General features: G+C 36.1%; 1 protein-coding gene across 3 annotated transcripts in view; it reads left to right on the forward strand.

The window, feature by feature from the left end:
* LOC139966213 (LIM and SH3 domain protein F42H10.3-like) overlaps positions 1–21,772 on the forward strand; it is a 39,673-nt gene that overhangs the window by 446 nt on the left and 17,455 nt on the right. Inside the window, exons 2-6 of one of the 3 annotated variants that reach the window (XM_071969014.1) lie at positions 553–647; positions 1,187–1,271; positions 1,749–1,944; positions 13,354–13,431; positions 16,268–16,357. In XM_071969014.1, coding sequence (XP_071825115.1) covers positions 553–647; positions 1,187–1,271; positions 1,749–1,944; positions 13,354–13,431; positions 16,268–16,357 — 544 coding nt within the window. The remainder of the gene's footprint in view (positions 1–552; positions 648–1,186; positions 1,272–1,748; positions 1,945–13,353; positions 13,432–16,267; positions 16,358–21,772) is intronic. The other 2 variants (XM_071969015.1, XM_071969016.1) reach the window with 2 other exon arrangements.

Consider the following 21,772-nt stretch of genomic DNA (forward strand, 5'->3'; position numbering starts at 1 on the left):
GGATGGATATTGTTGTTGAAGTCCCTGCAAACATATTTGCTAGTAGGCCATATTTTTTACTTTTTTTTCCTTTCATGAAGGAAAATATACATAACCCTAAACATTTGGTAAATTTCATCCCTAGATGAACTACCAGGCTCAGATCCAAAGTTGTGGGGGAGGGTGGGAGGGGGTGGGAAGAAAGAAAAGTGGGGCTTACAGCCCTTTTCAACTTCACACAAAAGCTTATTAATAATAGTAGCAAAGTTTTATCTATTGCAAAAAGCCAGTGTAGGAAAATATGTAACCGTTAGATGGTCTGACATTTTGAATTTAAACTAAGAAAACATTAAAAAGACACAGATGGACAGGCAGTCACACATTAGACAAATGAGCAATGAATGCTCATTTAAAATAGAGTTTGTATGGAATATCATTTAGCAAGTTACACCTTAATATATATTAACATGACTGTTTTAAGTAAAAGGCTAGAACTACGGTCATAATTTACAAATGCCAGTTAGAAGAAATCAATGCCATAAATTGAATTCTTCCTTTGTGTTCTTTCTACAGACATGGCATAAAAGTTGCTTTAAGTGTGATGTCTGTGGCTTGACATTGAATATGAAAACCTACAAGGGCTATAACAAGAGGCCATATTGCAATACGTAAGTATGCAGAGTTTGTATCCAGGATCTGTCAAGTATATATACAAGAATGTAGGCCAAGATTTTCCAGTTTCAACCATAATAGATTTAGAATGTTTGTTTTATGTCTGATTATAGTTCAAAAGTCAGTTTAGTTTACAGCACTGGATAATATATGAAATTATCAAATTTGACTGTTACTGCATCTTCAGTTGATTTAAGGTCCAAAGTAGTTAATAGAATACACAATCCTTGGCCGTTAAAGAGAGCCCTAGTCTTGAGGTGTTTAAGACAAGATTGCCCACGCATTATTATAAGCACTGCTGCGCTGCGCACCAACATCCTCGTTGTGATACCCGAGTGGTTTTTAACGAGTATATAACAGAAGTAGAAGAATAGAGAAAGTATCATGTAAGACCATGGAAAACCAGAATTAGAGATTGAAGGATGAAGTGCCTACAGACATTATGCCTTTGCAGGAAAATGTAGATTTTTTGGCCAAATAAATATATTTTTATTTCAAAATTTTGCAAAAAGTTTTGTTTTTTCTTTATTCTCAGCCACTATCCAACTACTAGATTTACTGCTGTGGCAGATACTCCAGAGAATCTTAGAATAAAGAAGAACACCACGCAGCAGAGTCAAGTAAGTTATAATGAGTTTTACGACCAAGGTTGTATATTTTCTGATCAGCTACTCATCATAAGTACAGGGCATTGTGTAGTGTGTATCTCTCATTTGTCATCTTCAAGGAGGGGTAAAGGAATCTAGATGTGATCGTGTATGGTATACATGTGTGACCATGTCCGTATTTGTCTGTGTGTGTTTGTTTATGTCTGAATGTACCTTGCTGTAGCTCTTGTACAGGTCTTTAGATCTATACATTAGCCATTTTACCACATATGGTTTGCATGATTGTTTGTTTTGTCAAAATGCAAATGTATTGGCCCTCTCATTCTGGAATATTCAGTTTTAATAAAGTGAGTATTTTTGTTTTTTGTTGTTAACGAGGGTTATGTCATGAGAGTCTGTTAATGCTCTGCATGTTATGGCTTTCATCCATTGTCACAAACAATATAGTCATATCTCTTCTTGAACTGTTCATTCTGTCTCTCATTGTAGATCCTATACACCAAGGATCAACAGAACCTGCGAGGCACAAAGTTGTCAGTGGCCGATGACCCCGAGACGCAGCGTATTAAGAAGAATACAGATAACCAAAGTGGAGTCAAATACCACAACTTGGCGGAACAGAGGGCGGCAGAAAACCTTCGTAGGGATGAGGCAGCCGATAGTCTGGCCGGAACGTACAGACAAGGTGAGTTTTGAATGTTTGCATCTCCATCGTTGACATCTTCTCTTGTGTGTTGTTTAACCTTTGTCCTTTTAATGAGAGCAGAATTATTTCATTCCTCAGGGCACTGATCTTGCTCCTATTCCCCATCCCCATCTGAAGAAATAAAAAGAGAAGACCCGAGATTAAGTCCAAATTCATGGCTTACCGTACAGTAAATAGTTTAATAAAGTGATAATGTTGGCACCCAGTGTGTCTCAATGCAGAATATTGTGTTGATGGATGAGTATGTGCTGGTAAGCAAAGGGCGAGTAGTGCAATGGTACTAAAGAAGGGAAAGAGAGGAGTTTAAGGGGAGGGGGGATTAATAGAGCCATCAGATTGACTCCTTAGGCACAGTTATGGAAGGTCTCAGTCTTTGACATTGATCTCCACGCCTAGATGTTAGTGTTCTATGAGGTTCATTATGTATTAAAACTGGGATGGGGGGAAAGCTTTGACTGTCGTACATCCAATATGAAAGTAATATCGAAAATTGGTTACTTCTATATTCATATGATCGGTTTCAAAGTACTGTAATAGTCACGGTTTGTTTCCCGCAGTTGCTCAAAGTTTGCCTCTTCCTGTAGTTAAAGGCTCTTGAAATTTGTATGCCTATCGAATAGATCCCTGCTCTCCTACAATCACATCATTTGGAACGACTGCATGTTACGTTTTACGAATTTGCCAAATTGATTTGCCCTCATCATATCTGTACGATTAATGTCATTTCGTGAATATATGTATCTCATTCATGAAGATTTCCCATTTTAAGTGCCGTGTGTAATATTTTCACCTGCATGTGAAATGGTTCGTTTGAATATTTCAACCATGAATGTTTTTCTCGTTTTAACCAAATTTCATGTATAATGTTTCAAAAGGCTTGTGTTTAATGCGGCAGCCGAGTCATTGGATATATTTTGATATCCACCATGTATGCACGTGGTATTTATGATCCTTTAACATGTATGCTCTTTACTTATTCTTCTCCATCACCTCTGACGATGTTCCTCACAGCACGTGGTAAGTGTTGCACGAGTGACCATCCCATTCGGTCATTGTAATTCACGGCCAAAAAAAAAAATGATGTTCATCAAATCGAGCATAGGGCAGGGTGTAAATCTCAGAAATAGGTGGTTATAATTTAAAAGACAATTAAAGATTCATAAAAGAGATGTAAGTGGTATTTAAACGCAAGTGTTTAATACACACTTTAATTATCAAAGATTGAGGCTGTATATACATATATATATATATATACATATATATATAGATATATATATATATATATATATATATATATATATGCTTCTATGACTTTAATGATTCTTATTGCTAGACATTTTATGGAACTTGTTAAATTTTAAAGCCATTGGGCAACATTTCTGATTTGACTTTCAACTACCATACTGTACGAGGAGTAACCCTGCCCATAGTTTACTCGACTTACCATCATCATTAACATAGTGCACAACCTTTGATACCAATGCTGCCTTATGCTGTATCTAGTCGAAAGAGAAAAAATGTAGGCTTTTATTCGCTGTTTTGTCGTCAGTGTCCTGTTGTGGAAGCCTTTTTTTTTAGTGATGTGTTAAATGTGTGCCAATTGTCAATCTTAGATACAGTAGGCCGTCGTCACTAGGGCCAAAACAAGTGCTAAGTTTGTGTCTCAACTTCCTGCAGTGTATTGTGAATGTGCAAGGTACATGAAAGGTATAAACATATATATCCCAAAATGTAATAAAATGCATTAAAACTATTAAATAAACTTTAGAGGCACATTTTATTGATGGAAATTTGTTTCAGTTTGAGACTGAGGGGTGTACAGTAAGTGGACTTATCCATCTGAACAAAACAAAGTTGTGTCAATAAAATGTGCCTCTAAAGTTTACTTAAATAGTTTTGATTTATTGCCTGCTCCCTTTGGTTGAGCACTATCTGCAGTGATGGTTTTTAATACCTAAACACTGTTGGACTTTATACCCGAAATGTATTGCATCAAGTGACAAGCTGGCAATGAGGGGATATTAGTTAAATGTTTTTCATTACATTATTCAAGGTTGGCTGTAACCACCATTTTAAAACGTCATTACTACAGTGGTGGTCACATATGTCACAAGTAGATTTAATTTGCATAAACTTAAACCTTGGAAGCTCGTAGAGTTCCTATAGTGGTGGGGGAGGTTGGAGAGTAGGATTCAAAAAAGTTGTCATAAAACTATCTTAAAGTTGTATAATTTGTTGAATAACTGAAAACATGACCATTAAAGAAGAAACAAACAAACCAGGAGATGTTACCTACTGTAGCTGTTACTTTAGAAAATTGCACATCGAAGACACATGAAGACAGCACAAGCTTCCAAGGTTATGCAAGTTGTGTCAAATATTATATCATTTTTCTAGGACAACATTTTCTGAACAGTTAATACAACTTGGGGTTATTAGGAACAGTGAATGTGTTATAAGCAGAAGTATCACATCTTCAGGTTAGGGGTATCCCATAAGCAGCTCTTCAATTCAAGAAAGAAGTTGGTGTAATATACAGAGCAGCTTGGTGTAATCTTTAGCAACTTTAATTAAAAAGGAACGTTGTGCCGTTTAAAACATATCATGCAAATTGGACGTGTGTCAATGCAAAGTTTGATCAAAGATTGTGCACTATTTAAGCAATTACTGACCTTATTGCCATGTGCAGATAATATTCACGATTGCTCGCCAAAAAGTGTGCATTTGCTTGATCATACCCATAACCATGTAAGTGTGTACAGTATGAACTGTACACACAGCTTAAAACTAAAAAGTAGCATTTAGCTAATCAAGAAACAGTTCATCGAATGAGCTCGTTGGCAATTGTAAATGTCCATGTCAATATAATGCAAAGTCAATGCATTTCAGTTTGTTGCTAGCAGGGACTAATTAAGTGGATAAATTGTGTGTGGCAGTTCTATACAGTAGGGTCTGAATCATGTCTAAACTTGAATTCTATTCTCTGGTACCTGTGTACCCAAGACAGTTGCCTGTACAACTTTTCACTTACTGGACATACAGCAATTTAGTGATTTACCGATGTTGCATAGAACTTTGCCTCTAGCACATTGCATCTAGCACTTTGTATAGATGGGATACTGGTAATACAACTTTATTTTGCTTTTCCTGGCTAGTGAACAATTTTTGCCTACATTCTGTGCATTGACATGTTGCATTTAATCATTGTAAGCCATGGAACTGGTGCCTCTGGGTATTTTATTCTGTATAAAACACACAATACAACGCCTTTCATGTTTGTGTTTTATACCTACCATGAATACCCTTAATACTACGATTGGCCATTTGATCTCTCAGTGCATCACAATGGTTGTGACGAATTAAGTGATTTACAATGTATCTTGTATGCCTCATTAAGTTGCATTTAATTAAAGCTTGAATTCAGATTGTGCATTCCTGCAAACTATTGCATGTACCCACACCTACCCACCTAACTTGCCATGCATTTTGCTGTTACAATGCTTTCAGGGATTATAGTCCCGTACATTATTCATCGCTATGACGATATCCCATTGTACATGTTTGCTTGTAAAAAGTTCATTTGCTTTTAAGATTATTTATGTGGTCTACACTACAACAATGCTTACCATGTTAATGTATGTACATGTGCGTTTCATATGTTGTATGTGTGTACTCTTATTGACCTATGGATACCCTGGACACAAACAATTAAACACTAATGAAATGTAATACTATCTGAGAGTTTTTCTCTCGTTTTAAATACTTGATTCCTAGTGTAGCTACAGTACGTTAGTAGTCCAGCGATCTATCCAAAAGTCTTCATTTTCAATTATTTCATGATCTTCATATTTTCTTGTCTTTGACTTTCATTTTGCCAGTTTAAAGCAGCTTTGTGAGTTTCTTTGGCAATATTCCAAAGTTTATACTGCCCCTCACCCCCCACCCCCTCCATGGCCCTCCTCTCCCCCCCTCTCCACTTATCTAAAAACATCAAGTTCTTAGATTTGCCCCCTGACACCCTTTCATGGTAGTCTTAGACCAATGTAAGCAAAATTGAATTATTCTTTTCTTTTTGAGAATTTACAGCTTTAACATGTGAAGTGAACGACCTTAATTGTCAATAAACATTTGTGTCGAGCATTGGAAAATTGATCAAATCCAAATCGAAAAGCTGCTTTAAAGAGTTTCTCAGCACAAGATTTTGTTAATTGTTTGCTGTGCCATCAAGTGTGTGTTGACATTTTGTCTCCCAAGTTTTCATCATACCACATATAGTGGAAGTAACATGCATGTTGTATTGTATACCCTATAAAATGTACATATATATTCACCACGATGTCATCATGCTTTCTATCTGTTTTATATAAATTTCACGTTTGTGTGTTGACTGTGTACATAAAATATACAGAATTACTTCCATACTTATTATTAACTGGAGTGTGTTTGTGTGTAACCCTTTCTGACATGTATACCTTTGAACAAGCAGCCTACAGTATATATTGAAATATTCACCTTTATTAACATTCCATTTTTCTTAGTACTTCAAGTCAATTGGTATTGCAAGTATGCATGCTGGAGTGAAGTCAATTTGATGGAAATAGAATGAGATGGAATTTGTATCATACTTGTTGTAGGATTTCAGCATTGTTAACATTCCATGACACATATACTTTGAAGGTAACAGTCTTTAATGGAAGAGTGTCAAGGATCCCATGTTGGATTTGTCATGGCATTTTTAGGTATTTTTACGGTGTTTTAAAGTTATCAAATGTTTTGGTTCTTATGCTTCAGTATAATCAAATAATACTTTCTTTGAGATGTTAAACATATATACACATCATTCCCACTCATTGGGAAGGTTTAAATCAATTAGACAGTTTAAATGACTTTAAGATTTCAAATGTGTTAAGTGTGGCATATCAACTGCTGGTTGATGTTTAGGCGCTAACTAGTACAATTTTGTACAATCATTCCTTTTTAGCGGCAATACGGATGATCCTTAAAAGTCTGATTAAAACGTATTCTAATTATATAAACATTAACATGCATATATATGTATTTATGTTGATTTATGCATATGTGTAGCAGTATGCTATTTTAATTCTTCCCAAATTTTCCCAGTCAAAACTTTTGAGCCTGGTTAAGTTTGACAGATATTTCCTTATTACTCTGACATATGTTGTTAACATCAGTTTCAGCTAAGTTTTGATGTCCAGTAATGATCCAGCAGGTATCACATGATGTGAATAATCATATTCAACTCATTTATGGTTAAACGTTTCCTGTGATATGTGACATATATACATGTCATACACATGTTATGCTTAATTATCACCCTAAAAATGTATGTGAGCTATTGTAGAGCTATGGAACAGTTTACGCACATAGCTCAACATTATAATCTGGCAGTCTAGCTAGCAATATTTTATATCGAGCAGTAACTGTTAAATACCTGTGTATTTACACTGACTATCTGACTGTCGTTAGTGGTGGTAGTAACAATCACATTCATGTCGTAAACGCCAAGAGGTCTACTTTGGAAACAACATGAATTGACAATAGGAAATTCTATCAAAATTTCTCCTGAATAAAATGTACTGTATAGCACAGAGAACTGTCCAAACAGAGATCTGTACCCATATGGTAATTGCTTCTGTGTCAAAATGTATAAATACCAATGACCTTAGTTTCCCCTAGCAAAGTATTGTCATCTTGTATGGATTAATTGTGTGTCTGTGTGTGTGTGGTATATGTGTGTACAACAGTATGTCAGTCCCATAGTGCTGTGTTACACATGTATATAGCACAAGACTCACTTAAGGTTGTCGTCAGGCCACTGAACTCCTGTACAGTGGTTGACACTGTGTGAAAGTGAAGTTCTAGCAACATGTATGTAAAGAACTGCAAATCAACTCAGGTTACTGTATTTTGGTTTTGTTGATGTTTGTGTAAGGTGGCATGTGTGAGTTATTTCTGCTATGTTCTATTTTATCTCAAATTGGCTGCCATGATGTTTGGTGAAATAACAATGTGAATAGAACCAACATCTCCAATTTGCCTGCAGGTGTCGTGCTGCATGGGAGTTCATGGGTTATCAGGAAGAGTATGCCACATCTGTTTATGTAATTTACAAACTGTCTAGTGTCGTAAGTTGTGTGACATAACACTTTCAAGAGCTATGAACATAAGACTTCCTTTATGATTGGATTTGGGTAATTGTTAATTGCTAAATTAAATTTTAAGTGTACTTTACAAGGTCATAAATAATGTACTATTAGCTGTTAGTTCATTCATGTATAGTAGACTAGTAATAAAAAAGTGTACTGTAGCAAATGTTAGCAAGAACTGCTAGAAATACGGTGAATTTCTGTTAGTGTTTATCTTCTGGAAAAGGATAATTTGAAGTGCTCAAGTGTGCTTGCAAGTAACATTACATATCTACATATTGTTTTTTATCATCCCTTGTCAAACTTACCTGCAAGAAGTCACAAAAACCAGAAATGTTTTCATCAAGTTGCATTAAAAGAAAATAAGTTTGGAAATCAATCTCTAGTACCATGTAAAGTATTTTTGATACATGTGGTAATATCTAAGTGTGTACTTGAATAGTTTGGTGGAAATGTAACATTCCAGTATGATTTCATACTTGGAATATTGAGTTAATATACGTGTCCTTCCGGGCAGGTATTAAGCTCATTCCTGCAGTATACAGACTGTCAAGTGCAGATGTACCTGTCTGTGCGTGGCTGAACTGCTTCTGGAATGTAAGACATATAACGGTGAAAGGTTTGTTAATCAACATTGCTTATAGAGCAAGTGGGCCAGTCTCCTGTCAATGCTTAATTATTGGTTTTATTAGCTATGGGTAGACTTATGAAATAATAAACAGCTGTTACAAAGAGAAGGAGAAAGACTTAATTATTATAGGTCTGCTCTGTGGCAAATACATGTACAGTTCAATGCTACAGTATCCAGTATATCAAGTATTTAACCAAAACAACAAGTTGAACCAATTGGTAGTAGGCAGTTGTGAGCCACATGGATGGTGGTATAGAATAGAAGTTTAAATAATGAAGATAAATGGTGAACTATGTGTTGTATGTGCAGTGAATGTGCAGTGAATGTGCAGTGTATCGAATAAAAGTAGCCAGATAGATTTACAGTATGCTAGAGCTAAACACCCACCTCACACACACATATGTATTGGAACAGTTATTAAAATGGAAGTGTCACACAGGAGTTTGGAGGGCTTTTTGTTCCTTTTGTGAGTTTGGATAAGACAAGGGATTGAGTAGGTATGCATGACGGGGTGGAATGAAGAGTGGGAGAAAATTGGGAGCGGTACGGTACGTAGGAGGGGATTTATCAAGGAAAAACCAGGGCAGGATATATATATATCTTTATAGTAGTATGGAGGAACAATAGTTACACACACAATAGGAATGTTTATTAAGCTGTGTGCCAGTGGTGTGTTTAGTTCTTTGTACACATATCCCCATAGTTACTGTTAGAGCTCTGGGAATACGTTATTCAGTATAAATGATAGGAATTGGCATGTTTTTGCTATGTTACCAAATTGCTACAAGATGGAGGGGGGGGGGGGGTGGGATGAGGGCAAATCAGAGAAAAAGAGATTATTACGGTATTTCAATTGAGTGTTAAGTTTAACAGCTGGTGGTAGTTAAGGAATGGAACTTGTACTGTAGGGGTGGATTACAATATAGCGGCCTAGAACTTCTAGCCCTGGATTTGTATCCATGGTCATTATTACAAGGAAGTTAAAAGTATTATAATCAGCTTCAATACGTACAGGTTAGTAAAGTACTGTATAGCAAATGCTACAGAAATATCCCCATATATGTATATATCATATTGCTAAGTTCAAGGCTAAAGTAAATATTATCATGGAAGCCAAGTGGGCAGGAACAAGTTAAAAGTAAACCATATTATCTTTGTTTGTAAACTAATTTATCAGTTATTGAGCCGACCGATAGAAAAAAATTAGGACAAAGTTTAGACTGCCTAAATTGGAATTCAAGGGAAAAGAAACAAAACAAAAGTTCTAATCTCCCACCAAATGAAGGGGAAAAAAGAAGAACTTGTACTGTACGTGAAGAAAGTCAGACTTACTGTATCTATACAGTATATACTATAAAAGTTGAAAATGTGAAAAATTATAAATTGATTTAATCATTATGTTCATACATTCTGTCTGATATCTTCTTTGGGGTGTAGGGAGGGAGAAGGGGGGGTGTCAGAGAATGTAGATGGGGAGAAGAAGAGCATCTAAAAGACTTATCTGCATTTTTGTGATCTTGCTGAAGTAAATGCTTCTTTTTCAGAACTGTTAAGTGTAGTACAATGTGTCCATAGTTATAAACACACTGTGTGTACATGTACTTGTGTACATATATACTTGTGTGCAAGACTGAATACTTCCACTCTCTACACGATAATCCTGCTGTCCATAGTCATGGTCCAGCAGGTACCAAAGGAAGAAATCTTTCTGAATTCTCCATGAATCATGGACTCAAAGCTGATAATCTTTGACCCTCCCAGTTTTAACTGCTTGATGCTTTCAGTGAATATATTGGCTTAAATTATAAAGAATTCCCATGAATTGTTGCCCACATATTAGAAGGCAAAGTTGTCAATGGTTTAGGAAACCAAAAGTATGCAAAGAAGTTACAAGTACTGTATTAGCACAAAATCTTTCTGGTCAAAGTAGAAAATTTTCAAGTGATATTATTAGCCTTACTTTTAGCCTAAGTAGTAATATAATGAAAGTCATAAAACTACCTATTAATTTAAGCTTTTAGCTAAGAATTTAACTGTCTATCACTCTTCAAAGTATTATTTTCGTCAACGGTTCTCAAAATTAAATTTATGTCATTTATCATTGTTAAAATTTCAATTGTTTTGATTTCAAAGTTAAGATGGCAGATCAGAGGTTCTTATCAAATATTGAGTCTGTGGACCCGGTCTTATCCTTCACAGTTTCGTTCCAGCCTGTGAAAAATATCGATCTTTTAACAATCCCTTATGGGCTACTGTAGATACAGTATGCCTTTACTTTTACTATGGGCTGGAACAGGTAGTGTACACTGCAGTAGGTAAAAAAAGTACTACCTTACATGTATGCCTTATTTGCTATGGCTGCATACAGTGTACTGTATATGTTGTTAAGTATGTATATCATGTGCATAAAAATGTACAGTAGTGTACACTGCAGTTGGTAAAAATGTACTATGCCTTGTTTGCTATGACTGCATGTGTATATCTTGTAAAGTATACATGTTGTTTATATCATGTGTATAAAACTGCAGAACAAGTACAGTAGTGTGTACTGCAGGAGGTAAAAATGTAAAATTGATCTATCCATGCCCAGTATTTACTATGATCTATGTGATAAGTGCACACTATACATATGTCATATGAGATGTGTTTATGTACAGCACACCTGGTATACTGTATACATGTACAGTATATGTATGGTCTGCATACTCGTATAGATCTGTTCATCTGATATAAAAACTACACTGACATAGTCAGGTACAGTCTGATTATTTCATTTTAGTTTAGTTGCTCAGGTCAATGTGTAATGTCACAGAAATTGAGGGAACATTCCTGCAACAATCTTGCCTTAAAGTATTTAAAAAATGACCAGATATTAAACAAACCAGATAATTAGTATTACTTCGATGTTTATTTAATTCGAGAGAGGTAGGTAGAAGCTAATTTGTAATTCTACGGCATAATTGTCAGCTTGATTGGTATGTGTGCAAACTATGTGATTCTCAATAAATTGCATTAACATTTTTTACCACTATAAGGGAAAAGGATGACTTTTTTTGCATATATTGTAGACAGTTTAATACCACTGCTGTCAGTGCAAGTTGTAATTTTACATCACTTTAATTGTTCAAGAAATGACCCTTTTAATTACGGCTGTTAATTCAAGTGACTGGATTATATTGTCTGATACATAGAAAATTAGGTCAGCTTCCTCACATACTGTACAACACAAAACTCAATGGGGAAATCATAATACTTTGCATGACCTCAAATGATAATAGTTTTTACATTGTCTTACAAATGTTTACTTTATGTCATTAAAGGAACTGCTCCGTTATTTACATGAAGTTAGAAAAAAGACATGTTTCGGTTGGGTTATGAGAATTTATGAAACAATGGATTGTCATTAAGACCTGCACTGACAAGATAATGTCATAACTGAGTTAGCCTTAAGGCAGCATCCCAGAGGTTTTAGTATCATTTTAATGGTGATTATCTTGATCCATAACAAAACCAAGGCTTCAAAATTCTGCCTACTGTAATGTCATCCTTTAAAGTGTTGTAAAAGGTAGAGTACCCTCTGAAAGTCAGAAGTGCCATTAACAGTGTGTGGTTGTGGTTTTAAGTGGTAAGTTATGTACATGTACATGGTGTTATACTAACACTAAAGCATCGAACCATTGATAACTGTAAACTTACTGTAGTGTAATACAGGTAGGCAATTTTAGCAATGCCAAAAAATTTTGTTGTTTTTGAAAGGAAAAAATAACAAAACGTACCCGGTGAGTCACAGACTCACAGCCTCATCTAAAGTGATTGTGATGTCATGGTAGGCTAATAGGCTTCCTCCTTACTGTAACTGCTAACGTTTTCAGTTTGCAGTGTGAATCCTGTGTCAGATCTGGGTAGAATATGTTAGTTTGTTGGTTAAACGTACACCTTTCAATCTTATAATAATGTCAGGTGTGTTAGTGTGAAAACATGTTGCTGTATACATACATATGCAGACATTATGACCATCCAGTCAGTGTTCAAGATTCATGTTACAGGGGATACAGTAAACAGCATTGATAACTGGTATGATGCAAGGAAGAACATATATTAATAGCATGACCCAGCGTCCATGGAGAACTCAGATGGTTTCAGATGCAAGAATGAAACAAAGAAACGAAGATAATATTCGAAAATATTACACGAGAGGAACTTGTACTTGTGTATTCAATGTTGACAGCAATTTCACAATACAGACCGGTGAAAAGTTAAATTTATTTAAAGATCTAAGCAAAACATACATATATTTCATCATTTTTGAATAATTTATAGCTATAACTGATATACTGTAACTAAGAAAGCTTATGCAGTTGCAAAAGCTTTGCTATTTTCATATTTTCAGTGACCTTTTTTTGAGCTGGTGGTATGATACATTAAGCACCTGCTGTATGTAAAATTAAGGGACTTGCATACATCAGTGATAAAGTAACGAAACGTTACATAGGGTTTGGACTTCTATGATACGTGTGCGATTTGCATTTTTCCTTCTCTTTCTGAAATTACAATGTCTGACGTGCATATAACATTTCCTTATATCCAAAGATGCGATGCCACCTCCTCAACAATATGAACCACCAGCCCCCGAACCTTATCACCAGCCCGAACCTGAGGACGAACCAGGTTTGAGCTATAAATAGACTACCGCTAATAGTCACACACACCACCGCTTCTAAATCAAAATCATTCCGCTGTCGAATAACAAATTTTATTTTTGCCTTCACTAGTCTGTACGGTCACAGACTTGGCACAAGGTTCAATAACCCACTCCATGGTGTTCGGTAGACTGGCTTCTTTTATTAATACAACTTTTTCCTAATAAATTAAATTTAAAAAAAAATGAAAGAGAAAAATATGGACAAAAGGTAACCAGGATCATCTTAGAATTGTATGGAAACCTGTTACTTTTCTGTTGATCCTTATTCATAAATTGAAACCGATGGAATGACTTATTAATGAGTTGAAGTACTTTCTCTGAGTGCAGAAGTTTTGTTGTTGTTTTGTCTTCTAGTTCTTTATCGCTCTAATTTCATTTCTTTACTTATTAACTTGAAATCAGCTCTGACCAACTTGTTACTGTAGCTATTAGTGGGGAATATTTAAACAGGGATTTACTAATCAAGGCTCTTTCATTTCCGTTTTCATTATATATAGCACCCATCAGCTTTTAATTTACAAACTCACAAATTGCATCGACTTTTCTCCTTTCAGTTCCAACAGACATTTTCGTTTTAGTTGAAACATTTGACAGCTCAAGTAGTTACTACAACAAATCACTTTCTGTTAACTCGATCATGCCATTCACAATAATTTTTTCCAAAGATCCCGACATTTGACAGCTCAAGTAGTTACTACAACAAATCACTTTCCGTTAACTCGATCATGCCATTCACAATAATTTTTCGAAGATCCCGTCATGGATTTCAAACGGAACTGCAGATCCTTCATTGTAGGGTTTTGCAAACTCTCTGCAATCACATTTTAGTTATTATTTTTTGGGAGTACATTTTGAAGTTTACATGACATCATTTCAGTTCAAAATTGCTTCTTTTGTTTTTCTTTTCATTTTTGTTTGTTGTGTATTTTTTACTCTCTAAAATTGTGAGAGGTTCACATCATCAAAGTTTTTAATTATATGTCTTACAGTCTGTAAGGATTTTGGGTATAGCCGTCAGATGTGTTGATCACCTGATGTCACATTCTATGTAGCAGGGGGGTAGCTTATGGAGTTGGGTCAACAATGTTACGATACTTAATACGGAGTGTTACACAAAATATGAATTGCAATTGACCAAAGTAACCCATGCACCCTAGATTTACACCTCTCAATTTCTGTGAATTTCTAACAACAGCGTTGTATCATTTGATCCGTCGTTCGCATGTTTTTCATTACCTATGGATATCCAGCCTGCAGGGGGACAAAAACTATTATCCTTAATACACTGTAGCATACGCAAACTGGAGCCTATGCCGCAAGTTTTTGCAAAGTTCCGTGCCTATATAAGGAAACTTCAAAGTTTTACTTGACTTTTACTTGAAATATTTGATATGAAAAATCATTAATTATGCTATGTAATGAACTACAGTTTTATAGGATGTTACTGCAGAGTAACAAAATAAAACCGATTAATAACCATCTCACAAAGCAACTACTTGAAATGGCTTGTTAGATTAAAGTGTTCGAAGTATAATATTCAACTTTCCACAGTTTTGTTGGCAATCTTGAGTGTATGTATATTGTTATGTATATGTGCTTTCGGTAAGGAGTGGGTGAACAGTCATCAGCATAGACCCAAATATGCTAGAAATGGTCACCCTCATGCTACTACTTTTGCCAAGCATAGAGGACTGCAAAATCTCAACTTGTTTTTCCTGACTGAGAAATTTAATCGGCTAATTGACAACTCGATTTCTGGAAGAATCTAGGGGCGTAGAATCATCGGGAAAGAACTTTTCAAAACTTGCAGCATACTTAAGTGTACTCACATTTCGGAGTGAGAACGGGAGGGGGGGGGGGGGAATACTGATCATTGTTTGGGTTAAAGTTTTATTCACAGAGGAGGTAAAGTATATAATCCCATAAGAAAAATTTTAGCCTAAAATTATGGTGGTGTACTACGTACAACTATGTATACTAAACTTGGTTTTGCACTGTCCATCCATCAAAGAAGCTAACTTCAAGTGATGTAACAGAGAACTACTGTACTGTCAGGGCACCACATCCCCATTCAGATACCCTGTATGCTCTTGAAAGAGCTCCATGTGGTATCTGGCAGGTCCACTCTTTACCAATGAAACCTCAAATTGATCCTCCGTTCTGCCATTGACCCAACCCTCTATTCATACTATTACTGACTACTATTGGCCCAACCCTCTTTTCACACTATTACTGACAACTATTGACCCAACCCTCTATTCATACTATTACTGACTACTATTGACCCAACCCTCTTTTCACACTATTACTGACTACTATTGGCCCAATCCTCTTTTCACACTATTACTGACTACTATTGACCCAACCCTCTTTTCATACTATTACTGACTACTATTGGCCCAACCCTCTTTTCACACTATTACTGACTACTATTGACCCAACCCTCTTTTCATACTATTACTGACTACTATTGGCCCAACCCTCTTTTCACACTATTACTGACTACTATTGGCCCAACCCTCTTTTCACACTATTACTGACTACTATTGACCCAACCCTCTATTCATACTATTACTGACTACTATTGACCCAACCCTCTATTCATACTATTACTGACTACTATTGGCCCAACCCTCCTTCACACTATTACTGACTACTATTGACCCAACCCTCTATTCATACTATTACTGACTACTCTTGGCATATCATCTCTAGTAGACTGGTTGACATGGGATATATACCAGTATAAGTGTACATTCAAAGGTAACATGAACTGACTGTTACGTTTGCTTCTGTCCAAAGATATACTGCCGCCTCCACAGGATATAGAACCACCACCACCCCCTGTACTACCTCAGGATGAATCTGAGGAAGAATCTGAGGAAGAACCAGGTTTGAGCCACAAAAAAAATAAAAAATAAAAAAAGAGCGATAGCTAGTCACACACAAACACAGAGACATACACCTAGAGACATATGACTGCATGTCTGATCTCTTGCACTAGTCACTTTTTCTTCACTTTTAATATGATCAATCAAACCTGATGCAAAGGATCAGCATAAAATAATATCTTCACGAATAAGGCTTGAGCACAGGTATAAATGGAATTCAAGTGTTAATCTATGAAATTATGAATGCTCGGCCTAGCTATCGTGTAGTTATTAGGACTCCCTTAGATGTCAAAAGTCAGCCAATGGGGTTGTTATGATATGTCAAGGTCATTTGACTAAAGCACCCACACAGCTGTAGCACAGACACTGCCATAATCAAATACATTTTGATTTTTGCATAATTCTCTTTTCGTCTCATCAACCTTAAAACTGTTTCATCAATGTTTAGAGAATATTAGTTTGTAATGATCCGTTCAAGAAAAGACAGTTTAAGTTATTCCAAATCCTCTATTATTTTGTAATTAAGTGATATTTAAATCAATTCACTAGCAAATAAGTTACACAGTACATGGTAATCTTGCCTGTGACTTCACTTTAAACATCCATACTGCAATGCATTAATTGATATAAGTGCCATATTATTAGGTCCAGATTGAAATGTGAGATCTGTTAACATTAAAAGAGAAATCGCTGAATTTCATTTCAAGTGATTCATCAGTACAGGAAGTTCTCCCTTACAGACTCTGTCGCATGTTTTTATCAGATGTTGAAAGACAGTTTCCTTTTTCCTTAAATGCTGGCAGTGAATCCATCGATTAAACCTCTCTGTATTTCCTTCCCTTTAACTTTAATATCAGATTTCCTTATTATTGGCTTCAGCTGGACACTGTCTGTCAATGTGTTGTCGGTTGAAGGTTATATGTGCATAAATGTACACATTTGATTGGTACTAAATGTTATATCAGATCTTGTCAGAAGAATGATGTATCCGCAGCCTTAGCTATCACGTGTCTTTCAGAAACATTACCGAGCTGGGTGGAAAAAACTTTTAAACATACTTTATACCACCTTAGTAAAATGGTTCCTGTTTTATTGCATCCGCTAGCATACATTCCCTGTCCATCGTTTGACAAATTTTTTAATTTTCTGGAGTGCTCTTTGCAAGAAATCCTTTTGAAACCTTCCTATCAGAGCTGGGCCACTTGACCATCTTGAAAGATCTATGATGTGCGAATCAAGTTTCATTGTACATGTATGAAGCAAATTTCTGTTTCATATCGTACCCTCTCCACACTCAGACCCTCTCTTTATTCTGCCTTGAAATGTCTGCCCCACTAGTCACAACCATTGTCTTCTGCTACTAATTGCCCACCTAATCCTGGAGTCGATTTCCCCTTCCCCCTCCCAGTCCTACATACCGACGGGCATTCATAAGATTATCAAGCTACTGTAACTTTCTGTAGAGCTAATTATCATAAGTCAATTGGGTGCAAAGAAATTGAAAATAAAAAGGATGGTCTTGTAGAAAGTGGTGCTATTTTATTAATCAACTCTATATATATGTTCTTTCTGTGGATAATGCTTACAGATTGTTAAAAAATGTAAGTGACAATTAACTTCACATAATTTTGCCACTTTTATTTTGGTTTCCATGGGGTCAATGTTGGGAACATCATTTTTAGGTCAGCTAGGTTTTAAACACACCAATGTTTGATTTTGGATATTTAAATTGGATCATGTGATTTTTACAATATTTTTTGCTTTTACATCGGAGGAGAAAGTATTATTTATATGTCAATGACATTTTGTTACTTTGTTTAACTCCCTCCTAATGTGGTGCATTTTATCTTCCTAGCTTCTCTTATCTGTCTCCAAACTACATTTGCACTCTCCCATCTGCAGTACCTAAGCTTACACTTTAAAGTATATAAACAGGCTATTAAACCAGGCTTTTCCCCTGTTTTGGTTTTTTTAACTTGAACATGTCCTTTGAGCAAGTAGTAGGAAGTATCCTGACAATGACTTTTAAAAATAGAAAACACCCTAAATGGTAAACCACTCAGTTGGTGCTGGTTTAAGTTGCATATTTCATCCTTTACTTCCTGCTTCCTTCTCCAGCTCATACCTCTATATTAGGTAATGAACAGTTGAACTTACAGGATATGACTATGTCAATTGACAATGGCATATATTTATCATTAAAATGATTCATTACTAAAAGAGAAAGCTGTAACTTGATCTACTGTGGTCTACTGTATTGTACTGTGTTCTGTGTAGATACCGACCTGCTTGATAGCTTGTATATGATGTATGTGGTACTTTAGTGACACTGCAACGTCTGTCTTAAGCTTACAATCACCTGATCAGTGGCGGAGCGTCCATACAGTCAGGGGGGGAGGATGCCCCCCTCCCTGACGGACTCAAATGGGCTGCTGGCGCCCTTTTCAGCTTTTAAACACTTTTTATTTATTCGCGATTATTGACTTTTTTTATTGCGCTCTCATCTATCTATTGACATTTGTCACATTTTGTTGGTATAATTTTCTGACAAAATGGCGATCACACCTATTTATTCTTCATTTATCTGCAAATTAGCAAGGCCCGGAAAGGGTCATTTCCGGCGATCTAAGGAGTATCTTCACTCCAAAAAATTTCTGTACACTCCGCGCCAACCTTTGGTGGCCCTCCGCTTAGATAGTGTCAAAAGCGCCCTACAGATCATTCTCGCCCCCCTGACCAATACCCCTAGCTCCGCCACTGCACCTGATGCAAGCTACAATCACCTGGCCCTGCCAGCAGACAATACACCACCATTCCAAAGATAACAGAAGGGAAGTTTTCAAGATCATTGCATTTCGTGCTTTTCTGTATAAAGGCCCTTGGAATTTATCTGATATAGTTTGTGTTATAAATAGCATGGATCATGAAAACAAAAACATGAGTCATAGCAGAATGTTATACATATTTGAAGGTTCAGTAATTTTATGTTTATAATAATTCACATCAGGATGGCCCTCCCCCCCCCTGCCCATGCCCTAGTTTTCAGCAGTGATTGAAACATTTTATCATTGGCCTGTAGTCTTGTGTTATCATATAACAGGATATGGGACAATATTGGAACTTCCAGGTTTTGGTGCCATAAATTGCCACTTGGGTTTGACCTTGGAACCACCCTAGTTAGAATCAATTGCTTCACACTTGTATAATAGTTCAGTGTATTGTTGTGTGTTCAACAATTCCCGCCTATAATTCATATAGTTAATGTGGGAGTAAGGGCTATATTCCTAGGTAAAGGATATATATGGAACTGTGTGTATGTATGTAGGTTATAATACAACCTCGCCTGTGTGCAGTGCACACATTGATTCTAGTGTTTGTATAGGACTTGTAGCATTGAGGTTAGGAGGTGTATTACCCTTGAATGTGTGAAAGTATAACTGGTTATGGATTGACAGATGGGGAGGCGTGTACATTCCTTAGTGCTATTAATAGAAATTTGTGTTTGCTCCTCCTTGTTAGTATAGTGGTGTATTAGTTACTTTGCACGTTCCTTTATCACTAAGGTTATGCATATGAAAGCTGCAGTTAAATAGACACTGTAGATGCTGTGTTTGTAGGAGAAATCGGTACGAGTTTGTCAATCGCAACTTTTAAATCTACAAAGCCAAAAGGGAAACGAACGAACTTGCCACAGCGAGACAAGGAAACGTCAGTTTCCTATATCGAGACACTTGAGTGGATTATATTCACCCATTCAACGGAATTATATAGATTACTGCAACGCATGAGTGAAGATAGGGAATATTTGTCAGGCAGTTTGACTTTCGACCCTTAGGAGTATAATTCTTTGACGCAGAAACTGGTCAGACTTAACTATCCATGAAATCACATTGCTGCTGGACTAAGCAGTGATCAAAATCAGCGAAATCATTGTTACTGCTATATATACTTTAAAGGAACATTAATGCCATGATAATCTCAAATTTACAGTAGATATCATCACACTTACTGTAGGGTATATGGTTGTTGGTGGTTCTTCTGAATTTATATTTAAAACAATGTTTCAACAAGAGGGCAATCCACATAGTTGCAAATCTCATTGCCATCAAACACCGATTTCAAATGAACAAGTTTATAATTAGCTAAGCAGACTTACAAAGGGAGGGAAGTATGATGAGACATTTTCACAAAATTAGACCTTTGACCTCTTTGCTCTAAAAGACACATTTGACCTATATAGGGTACCGTCCCACTTATTTTGAGGAAAATCAGCTCGCCTTTTTGCGAATTTATGACACAAAATTGCACAAAGGAATTGGGCAATGAAAGAAATTGCAGCAAAAATCCCTTCTTAATCACACTGTATTAAATTTTCCATGTTTACTTATAATAAAAGGTCATAAGATTTCTTTGACATAGTGTACACACCACAAATAGTATTTATGGTAAGGTCAAGAGGTCATACATGAACAACAGAAAACTTACTAAAATATCAATTTATAGCAAAACCTTATCATTTCTCCCCAATCCAAAACAGTTCTTCCCTTATCCTCCCACCCTCTCCCAAAAAATAGGGGGAAAATACTTAGGCAGGGTTGACTCTGTACCGCTGCATGTAACATTTCTTGCACTTCTTTTACGTGAGAACTAAGCAGCACATGTAAATTTCAGTTGCTAAATAGCTGCCAGGGTGTAACTGTAATAGGTTATTAACATACAGTATGACACAGAATGGTCAGATCCTTGAGCTGCCAGTAGATGGACAGAATGATGAATTTGAGGATGGAGGGATGCCACATGTGTAGATCTGATTTAGTGTGTTAAGTGTTTATTGGTTATTATAAGCGAGTAATCAGCCCTGTTAATGTACAGAGGTATATGCAATGGAAAACTGAGAATGGCAGGTTCAACCCCAATAAGGACTGTTAGTGAGTATGTGGAAAAGCTGGAAGTCGTAAATTTCAAGTGTTCTTTCATTTGTCTATGTGGATATATACTAAGTCAGTAGTCTATTTTAACAAATAGTTATATGACAGAATATATACAAATTTTTAAATTACATGTATACATGTTGTATATATATGAGTAGACTTTTCCTATATAAAGTGAAACAGAAGTCACCCAGGGCTGTGTGTATCAGGAAGTCCATAAAATGTCACGTAAGCTAGCCATCATGCTGCGTGAGCAATTTCTATAGCGATTTCATCTTGTTACAGGTTAAAAGGTCAAAGATATTGAACCAAATATGACACAAATTAATCAAGTTATGGTCATTCATTATCGTACTTCATGATCGCCAATTATTAAACTAGATCGATTAGGAGAATGAGGTATTTGTCTTGTAAATTATACAAAAATTGAGCTCCATTTGGTCCATGTATCTCAAATGTAGGTTTTCTTAACTACTGTATGTGTG

This window comes from Apostichopus japonicus, chromosome 4 (genome assembly GCF_037975245.1).
Source record: "Apostichopus japonicus isolate 1M-3 chromosome 4, ASM3797524v1, whole genome shotgun sequence".
Lineage (NCBI taxonomy): Eukaryota > Metazoa > Echinodermata > Holothuroidea > Aspidochirotida > Stichopodidae > Apostichopus > Apostichopus japonicus.